Consider the following 10,192-nt stretch of genomic DNA (forward strand, 5'->3'; position numbering starts at 1 on the left):
ACGTGCGTACCTCCCCAATAGCAACCAGGAAGGAGTCGTACTTTACCAGGCAGAGGAAATTCACGTTTTGTATGCAGTCCCAACGTGGAAACCATGACTAATCAGACATGTTCTCAGACATATAGTATATCCGTCTGTCTCTCACTCCGTTCACTCAGTTCAGTGGTACATTTATCTTGTGCTAATCTGACAGACAAGTGGACGGCGTCACTCACAGCAAGCACCAATGAGAAGCAACCACAAGACGACAGGGCTGAAAAGTTGTCCAATGGGGGAAAGAGGGAGGTATAGGGTCCAAATAATAGGCTTGAGATTTACAATAATGCAGAATCGACTTGTCCATCACCGCCATTTGTCACGCCTCCGTCTTGATCAGGTGAGGGAGCTGAAGGACTGGTTCACATGAAATTAGTTGACTTTTAAAGATTACACTCAGCATTCTGGGGCTCCAAATCCGATGCTCATCTTTAACCAGCTCAAACATGTCTGATAATAATAATCATAATCATAATCAATCATGACGGCTTCGAACCAGTTCGGAGGCAAAACATTTGAATCCAGTGGAGCTTCACACCGAGACCCCCACCTGCTCTCTGTCCACTGTGTGGTTCTGTACAGACCAGTGCTGACCAGTTGTGGCCAAATCCAGTTATATAAAAAAAAAATCTGGGTTTTAAATAATACCTGACCAAACGTTTATATACTGCATACAGAATAAGCAATAGCAATGTACAACGTAACAATTTACATGATTTATGTACTTGCTGCTTTAGCTTAGAATGCTCTGCACATGTAAAATATCAGCATACAGAGTCCTGTAAACTATGACAAAAATATATACAAAAAGTGTGTCGACATGGAACAGCCTACTGGGGGTTACAGGCAGCGTTTTGGTCAGTAGAGGGCAGTGGGAAGCTTTCGGTCCCGTGTGACACGTCCTAACTTGTGGTCTGTCTGTCTGTCCAATGCCTGTGAAAACACTTGGTGTCCAGTTATTTCTGTGACTGGTTTCTCAGAGCTCCTCATTTGACTTTCCCGAAGTTGTGCTTCCTGATGGAACACCAGGCCATAAAAATATCCCTGTGGGGGAAAACAAGGAGGTGGTGTCAATATAGATGATAATGCATTGGTCAAGAGTCAGACATGAGGACATGTTATGAATGTAAATGTCTTCATATACCATCATCCCACATGAAGGAAGGCCCTAAAGTCTCCGCTTTGGTTCTGTGAAGAGGTTATTATTTTCCAAAATGGTTTCCATCCAGTTTATTTTAGCCCAATCACTGAATTCAAATGTCACCACCAGGCATGTCGGTGGTAGGCGGTAGATCTCCGATTGTTTGGCTATTATTTATATATAGCAACACACATTTTTCATAATCTGAATCAAATCAAGCACACACACACACCTGCAGTGATTGGCCACACATTCGTTACTGCAGTACTCCTTGTCCCAGTCCTCGCTGTCTATCACTGGGTTGTTACAGCCGGCCCGAACACACACCCCCGGGTCACTGGACTCATACGGCTCCATCTGCACCTGCACGGACACCACCACACGACCACACGCTGAGCCACTGATCTACAAGCTCACAAAATGAGTATGAGCTATTTTTAACATTGTTGGAAACTTATGTCTAACATTGAAAATGGTCATTTAAATCTGTGGCTTTTATAAATATTTAACAAGAGCATGTGACTAAATAATAATTACATTGGAAGAACACAGTTTCCTTAATTTCCTGAAAAGATTATCTACGAAATACGAATACGTTAACTTTGAAGCGTCACCCTACGCTTTAAGAGCGGGCGAACAGTGGCGTTCCTGCAGTCATTACCGTATGTAATAAAAACGTATCACCATTCCACATGGAGGGTCAACAAAGCAACGCATGAATTTGATTGGCTATCACCGGACCGATGTCGTCCAAAAGATACAATATTTTCAGGTTTTTGAACGACGTTCCTCTGCCCACTTAAAACTATCGCCACTTTGCCACTTTGCAAATGTATTTTGGCGGGCCTTGATGCCGTCGTAATGACTGTTTTTACACTTGCTGAAAATAGCCGATCTACAAGCTCACAACGCGTTGCGACGGCTATTTTCAGCATGCAACCAAGTGTAGTCTAGTTTTTATGTGTTCTCAACAGTGAAAAAAGGTAGTCGACGAACATTTTTCATTTTAGTTTTAGTCGACGAAATCAACACGTCCGCCAGGCCTCTCGCTCTTTACCTGTTCCGAGTGCAGTTCTTCTTCTTCCTCCTCCTCCTCCTCCATCTCGTCGTCCGTGTTGCCGAGCGACTCCACAGCCTTCACCCCCTGCAGGGCCATGGCCGGCATGGCCTTGGGGGAGCGGGGGTCTGACGACACCTCCACGCCGCCGCCACCGCTGGCCGCCGTGCTGCTCGCCACGATGATGGGCGTGGCCTCGGCGCACTGCAGCGAGGAGGGGACTATTTTGATCTGGAGCGGCGGGGGAGAGGTGGCGGCGGCGGCGATGGACGCACCGCCGGGTTTAGCCAGCAGGGGCGGCGGAGGCGCCGGCGCCATCTGCTGGAGCCGCGGGGGCGGCGGGGCGCTCTGCATCTGCTGCAGCGGAGGGGGGAGGCGGGGCTGCAGCGTGCGCACCCCCGACGGCAGCACCGTCACCACCTGACCTATAGGAGCACATAGGAACTATATGAGCCAACCAGACGGCAGCACCGTCACCACCTGACCTACAGGAGCAGATGGGAACTATATGACATGAGCCAACCAGACGGCAGCAACCGTCACCACCTGACCTACAGGAGCACATAGGAATTATATGAGCCAACCAGACGGCAGAACCGTCACCACCTGACCTACAGGAGCACATAGGAACTATATGACATGAGCCAACCAGACGGCAGCACCGTCACCACCTGACCTACAGAGTAGCAAATAGGAACTCATGACATGAGCCAACCAAGGCAGGGCTTGAATTACCAGGCTTGGTCATTCGTTATCTAAGGAACTCCTTAGATAACGAATGAATTCTTCTTTGTTTTCTTTTTGGTAATAAAAGGTGGACAAGATAAGCTTCGGCTTCAGCCCAAACCTTTCATGCCACGTAGTCACCTACCCTGTTGACCAAGTTGTCAAAACTGTATTGTTTTTAACCCATTCTGACCTGAGATCAGATTCATACGAGGTTTCCCACTGGACACACACTGGGCTGATCAACCCATTCTGACCTGAGATCAGATTCTAAAAATGTCAGTCGTTCTTCGAATTTTTCAAAAATAGCAGACCTACAAGCTCGTATCGCGCCACTCGGTGGCGCGATATGAGCTTGTAGATCTGCTATTTTTCAATAGGTAAAGCATAACATGATGCTAACACCAAAATGGGTGCCCGGTCAGAATGGGTTAAACTAAAAATAAACTAACCTCCGCCGTGGTTGGAGATGATGATCTTGGTGATGGTTTGCGTGGCGGGGGGCGGACTGGTGGTGGGCACCGTGGCGGGTTTGGCGCCGGTGCGCGACCTCGTGGTGACCTCGGGCACGTCCAGGATGATGTTGGAGGCACAGATGTTGGTGATGGTGTTCTCGTCGGGGTTGTAGGCCGACAGGCGGCCCATCTGGAGGCCGACGGAGGACGTGTTGGCCGGGGGCAGCGAAGGGCCCGCGTCAGCCACCACACCGCAGGGCTGGGGGGGACAAAACAGAAGAGTAACCAACGGGAGCACTCCATGAGGGCAAACCATCCCACCCCAACATGAGGACAAGATCACTGTACCTGTGACAGCTGGCTGGCTCTGTACGCTGCCAAGAGTTTCAAATAATCTTTTTTGGCCATTTCCGTCTTTCGCTTGTACACCTAGTGAGGTATGGGACGAAAAGAGAGAAAGAAAAAAAAAAGATATGACATTTCTCATCTCACCTTCTGTAAATCTTACACCCCTTACTGGCACCCTTAAAGGCTCATACATAGTCTGGATTTTCGGTGGTTAGGTGACCACCGAACTAGAACATGACGTCACTGAGCCGCGGTGAAGAGCAAACCACCACCACCACCGCTCCAGCCCTTCTCTCTGTTTTTACTCGCCACCGCTCAACGTTATTTCAGCTCCGCTGGTCACCTCACCACCGGAGCGGTGGTCACCTCACCACCGGAGCGGTGGTCACCTCACCACCGGAGCGGTGGTCACCTCACCGTCGAAAATCCAGACTATGAATAGGCCTTTACACTCCTACAGGCAGGCGTCAGCCGTAGTCATTCTTCTCTACCTGCTTCTGCTCCTCGGCCAGGCTGTCCCACATGGAGGCCACGATCTTGGAGACTTCCCCAAAGGAGGCGTTGGGGTTCTGCCCCTTGATGGCGGCCTGCGTGTCCCTGAAGAACAGGGCGTACGCCGACACGGGCTTCTGGGGCTCGTTGGGGTCCTTCTTCTTCCGCCCCGGTTTCTTGGGCCCCGCGCCGGGGGACACGGTGGACGGCTTGCCCCCGCCTCTCCCTCTGGCGGCGGCAGGCGGGACCGCGGACAGGCTGGGGGGAGCGGAGGACATGGGCGGGAGGACGGAGGTGGTGGTCAGAGGGAGGGGAGAGTCCACCAGGACGCTCTGGTACAGCGAGCCAGAGTCCATGTCCTCGTCCTGCAAGGAGCCGGCCGGAGACGCCGTGGCCGACAGCGGCTGCTCGTTTGACTTCACACGGGACAGAGAGATGTGCCCCCCGGCCAGGCCCAGGCCCAGCTCCGATTGGTCGATGGTCGTCAGCTGACTGCTTCCCATGAGGCTGTTGTTTATGTCCGCCACGTCTATGGTCATGGGGGAGGAGCTCCTGAAGTGCGACGCCATGGAACCGCCCATTTCCTGGAGAGGGATGGGAATAGGGACGAGGGAAGAAGACAAAAGGACAAACTGACCAAGACCGTTCAATTAGCAGAGGCTCCGTCATTGGTTGGTTGGTTAATGCATGTTTTTTTTCCCTCCGAGATCAGTTTATAATCTGTACGCACTTATCAGCGTTTCCATTCGGCCACGGGAGAAATCATGGCCTCAGGGCGTGGTTTAAAAAACTAGCTATTATTTCAACACGGCGCACAGGAGGAGAATTCAGGAGGAAGTAAGGTGGTGAGTTGTGACCAGAGGTCATATGTAAGGTCAATAGGTCATGTCGTAACCCTGTGGTGGTGGTTGTGATGTGCAGCTTCATGGAACTACACATTAAAACACATTGTGAAATAAAATAAATATTTATAAAACACGGTTAATTAATGCTGCTGTGCATTTAACTATTTCAAGTCCAAGCATTTCAGACGGAATGTGCCAGATGCCCCGACACCCCCTCTCTCTTCCTCCCTTTCTTTATTTTCTTGGTAAACACTATTATATTATTATTTATTATTATTATAATATGCACGAAAACAAATTGCAGCCACTTTTTAACCTGTAAAACTGTGACGTGACAATAAAGATGATTCTGAACAACAACATACAGTAAAAGGTCCCCACACGCCAAGCGCGTTTTTTCGGATTTCTAGCGGCGTTTCTCCATCGGTTTTCCCGAAAAACCTGTCCAGTGTGCAACCACCTTAACAACCACCTTAACAACCACCTTAACAACCACCTTAACAACCAACCTCTTGATTGAGGTTTACGCACGTTTTCCAAAAACCAAACCCAACAACCATCACACACACTGTAGAGGCAAGCTCAAACTATACTTTGCCTCTCGGCTGGGCACATGCATTATACAGAAATCGTTTGGAGCATGACAAAAAGTGTACAATAAATGGGAACATCACCCTACAGCAGTCTTCATAATGCAAATATACAATGATACGGTAAAAACCGTGTGATCTCTTAGCCTGTTGTGCCCATACCTTCCAAACCACTCAACCTGGCTTGTTGCACCTGTGTTCTATATGTCAATCCTGTGTGACACACCCCCCCCCCCCATGGTGAACCCGCCCATCAAACGGGTTAAAGGCACACACAGGCAGAAATGGCTCCTTCACACACAAAGGGGGACTCACCAGCATAACCAAACCCAACAACCAACCATCACACACACAAAGCGGGACTCACCAGGGCGGAGGAACTGAGCAGACCTCCTCCTCCAGAGGACTGGCTCATCACTCCTAGGTTCATGTGGTCCAGGCCCTGGGCGCCGGCGTTCACGAAGGTGGAGGCGAAGGAGGGGTCGTTGGCCCCCACCACCAGGTTACTGACCAGGCTGCCCGAGCCCGAGGGTCCGCCCGTACCTAAGGTCAGTGATGGAAGAAAAGTACTCTCAGTTTACTCTCATTTACTCACAAGTAAAAGTATCAGGAGGCAGAAAGGACAGCCCAAAACCGTGTTGGATGGAGTAGAGTCGTAGATGGCCTACGCTCCACTGGGAGCGACGGGCCTAAGTAAGTAAAAGTATTGTAAAAGTATCAATACTGCAATATAGAAGTAGTCCGTTACAAGAAAAAGCCCCGGAATTCAAAATGCCGTTGAGGGAGAAGTACAAATGTATTGGCGTCAAAATGTACTTAAAAGTACCTAAAGTAAAAGTAGTGATTGTGCAGAATGTCCCATTTAAGTTTTCAAATGTTTGTATAAAATCAGACCAGTCTGAAGCGAGTGGTGCAACTCTAAACATTGGTACTCTAAAGATAGTCACATAGTCCCATACGGACAAAGCTGTTCCTTGGAGTGGTTGCACCACTCAAAAACATTTGAAGATATCAAATCTACAAGCTCACAAAACAAGCTCACAATGCTGACATTATATAGGGCTTGAAATAATAATCAAAATCAATAAAGTAACTAAAGTTTTCAAATAAATGTAGTGGAGTAAAAGCACAATATTTGCCTCTGAGATGTAGTGGAGTAGAAGTAAAGGTATTGGAAACTGGAAATACCCAAGTACAAGTACAAGTACGATCACAAATTGTACTTAACCCATTTTGGTGTTTTAAACATTATGTTGTAATTTAGCTATTGAAAAATAGCAGATCTACAAGCTCGTAGCGCGCCACTCGGTGGCGCGCTACGAGCTTGTAGATCTGCTATTTTTGAAAAATCGAAGAACGACTGACATAGAAACATAGCTTTTTTTTTAGAATCTGATCTCGGGTCAAAATGGGCTAAGTAACTTAAGTACAGTACTTAGTTACTTTTACGCCATGCTGCGTACCTTCGGACCCGTCGGACAGCTGATCGAAGCACTGCGTCACGGTGTCCAGAGAGATGGGAGGGATCTCAAACACCTCATCCCCGAGGCTGGGGGTATGGAATGTCTGCTGAATGGGGTGAAAAGAAAGAGTCATGGGGTCAGCCACTGGTTGGTTAAGGGAGTGGAGCGCCGCCCGCCACCCGTCGTATTCGACGATATGTTTCAACACTCACCTCGGCGGAGAGAAAGTGACCTGCTCCGTTGATGGTTAAGTAATGTTCGTTGCTTCCTGGAAACTACAAGACGACAAGAGGGTTATTATGCTGTGTGTGTGTGTGTGTGTGTGAGAGCATGAACATTAGCAAACAAATATATCAACAACTGTTGCTATGCAGGACAAGCTTTTCGTCACCTCACAACTGTCAGTGTTTTTTTACATGGCTGTGTTGTTGAACAACACGCAGCTTAACGTCAGGAAAGTTACATGACTGAGGCCGCCCAGGTGATGGCAATAATACTAATGACCGTGGTCTTTTGATTGATTGATTGATAATTTTATTAGACAATAAGATGCAAACAGTACAGGGTACACGGTACAGTCAAGCACAGCATTGGTCCAAAAGGACAGCACCGAAGAAAGACCTTGCGGTCTTGTTTCCATTAGGGTCCCATGCATGCAAAACAGTGTCAACAAACCGTGCAACATGAAAACTCCTGTCGTTAATGTTGATGTTGGATATTGTTTATCCCTCTGTCATTTCCTCCTATTTCTAGTTTATTTAAACAATGTCATGCACATTTTGTCCAGTGCATAGCCTACTGCAGGCCTGGTTGACTAGATTTAGAAGAAATGTGTCCAGTGCATAGCCTACTGCAGGCCTGGTTGACTAGATTTAGAAGACATGTGTCCAGTGCATAACCTACTGCAGGCCTGGTTGACTAGATTTAGAAGACATGTGTCCAGTGCATAGCCTACTGCAGGCCTGGTTGACTAGATGTAGAAGACATGTGTCCAGTGCATAGCCTACTGCAGGTCTGGTTGACTAGATTTAGAAGACATGTGTCCAGTGCATAATTTACTGCAGGCCTGGTTGACTAGATTTAGAAGACATGTGTCCAGTGCATAGCCTACTGCAGGCCTGGTTGACTAGATTTAGAAGACATGTGTCCAGTGCATTCAGCCTACTGCAGGCCTGGTTGACTAGATTTAGAAGACATGTGTCCAGTGCATTCAGCCTACTGCAGGCCTGGTTGACTAGATTTAGAAGACATTTGTCCAGTGCATAGCCTACTGCAGGCCTGGTTGACTAGATTTAGAAGACATTTGTCCAGTGCATAGCCTACTGCAGGCCTGGTTGACTAGATTTAGAAGACATTTTGATGCTCTTGCTACTGAAATGATCGATTATTTATATGGAGAAATAAATCCTGTAATTTAACATGCATCTCAAATGGGTGAGGACAGCTTGCCCGTCTCCTCACTGATAATATATAGGAAAAGGACAGGTTGGAGGCACTTAACGAAGGGCTAATTTGATTAGGCCACAAAGCCACAAAAGGACCCCAATCTAAGAAAATCTGCCATCGTGAAGATGTGATTTGTCTGTTATTTGGTCCAGAATTCCCTACTCTTCTGAAAATAGCCATTTGTACTACAGTATGTTCTCCATTTAACTTCACATTCCATATTGGTGGGGATAAACAATAAACATTATTATTTAGCAGGGGACTCAATCAACAATGACCCCCTGGGGGTCCCAGAGCTGTTCTTAATTGAATGCTTCATTTAGAACAGTTTGCAAATAGTACAGTGGTACGATTATACAATGATGCTAAAAGGGCAGCACAGAAAGCTTTAAAGGACGTGTTTGCATTGTGCTCCTGTGTGTTCAATTCACCCAGACATTTAAAGACATGGCGTAGAATAATATACTGTAATCATCATCAACACTAGTCTAGTAGCAATACACATGTACAGTTGGGGGGCATTTCTGGTGTTGCTCTTTTATGGCGGTTTTGAAGGAGTCACACTTTTTGATGTCTGTTGGTAGGGCATTCAATTAATCAATAAACACATGTACAGTAAAATGTGTGTGTGTGTGTGTGTGTGTGTGTGTGTGTGTGTGTGTGTGTGTGTGTACTTACAAGAAGTCTACACAATTGGAGAATGTAAAATAATTGTTATTTTGATCAACCGTTATCAGACTCTCACAGCATGGAATTGTGGACAAAATCTTGAACATATTAAAGTCAAGACAAGTTTTGGGTCCGAGAGAGAGGCTAAATGTCATCAAATAGTGGTCCGTGGCTTAAGTGCAGAATAAATAAATAATGGATCAGTCAGTGTACTTTACTGTACGTTACCTTGTTTTCAGAGTATCCACTGTACGGCTGTGTGTCCAAGAACTCCGAGTCCACATTTTGACCCGAGCCATCAGACAGGTCGGAGTAAAAATTCAGATCCATTCTTAAATAAAAAAAGGCCCTCTGTACTGTAGACGTTTGGAAACCCTGCGGTCTTATCACAAACGACGTTCACTTATAAAGACTAATAAAGATACCTATGTTTTATTATTATTCATCCATTTCAGCTATAAAGGCTAAAACAGGTGGGATAGATAGATAGTACTAGGGGAGCTAGCGTCAGTTAGCGCACTAAGCTAAAGCTAACCGTTACAACAACCTCCCCCGTTTCACGGTAACGGTCACTTTTTAGGTTGCTATGATCCACGCGTAACGTTAACGGAGTTAATGTATGCTGACGGTGATATATACCACACTACAAGGTGTTCTACAAACTTTAAATAAATAAACAAACATAAGCGCGATTTATTTAGCAGCAGAGTGAGTTGGGCCCGTGAGCCTCAGTGCACCACAATGAGCGGCTCCTGGCTGCCTGGATGGATCAACGATCGACGATCATCATCACACACAGGACTACAGTCAGACAGAACCAATCGACCACAGTACAAACAAACATTGCTCTCGTATGCACTCACGTGACGTCAGTCAATCTAAGATTTGACCCAAAATAAATTGTTTTTATGATCCGATTCCTTT

General features: G+C 46.9%; 1 protein-coding gene across 2 annotated transcripts; it reads right to left on the reverse strand.

Moving 5' to 3' along the window:
• Window positions 1-10,015, reverse strand: tox4a (TOX high mobility group box family member 4 a). 2 transcript variants are annotated; one of them, XM_080777201.1, is made up of 10 exons: window positions 9,497-10,015; window positions 7,366-7,428; window positions 7,154-7,256; window positions 6,058-6,233; window positions 4,255-4,839; window positions 3,764-3,844; window positions 3,413-3,674; window positions 2,235-2,659; window positions 1,410-1,540; window positions 1-1,080 (listed from the first exon to the last, which is right to left on the reverse strand). In XM_080777201.1, exons 1-10 carry the CDS (start codon window positions 9,596-9,598, stop codon window positions 1,023-1,025), a joined length of 1,986 nt encoding a protein of 661 aa, XP_080633327.1. In that variant the 5' UTR covers window positions 9,599-10,015; the 3' UTR covers window positions 1-1,022. The 2 variants fall into 2 exon arrangements, with proteins under 2 accessions (XP_080633327.1, XP_080633326.1); XM_080777200.1 differs by having other exon boundaries at window positions 7,154-7,259.
• Between the last annotated feature and the right edge of the window lie 177 nt (window positions 10,016-10,192).

The sequence above is a fragment of the Protomyctophum bolini genome (genome assembly GCF_963924005.1).
Source record: "Protomyctophum bolini genome assembly, chromosome: 12".
In the NCBI taxonomy this organism is placed as follows: Eukaryota; Metazoa; Chordata; class Actinopteri; order Myctophiformes; family Myctophidae; genus Protomyctophum; species Protomyctophum bolini.

Bases quoted from the DNA above. Each gene is read 5' to 3' on its own strand.
- tox4a (XM_080777200.1), bottom strand. From the start codon at position 9,598: ATGGATCTGAATTTTTACTCCGACCTGTCTGATGGCTCGGGTCAAAAT. The intron at 3,675-3,763 runs GTACAGTGATCT...TGTCCCCCCCAG, and splicing joins GAGCCAGCCAGCTGTCACAG to CCCTGCGGTGTGGTGGCTGA. The intron at 2,660-3,412 runs GTTAGTTTATTT...GTGCTCCTATAG, and splicing joins CATCTCCAACCACGGCGGAG to GTCAGGTGGTGACGGTGCTG.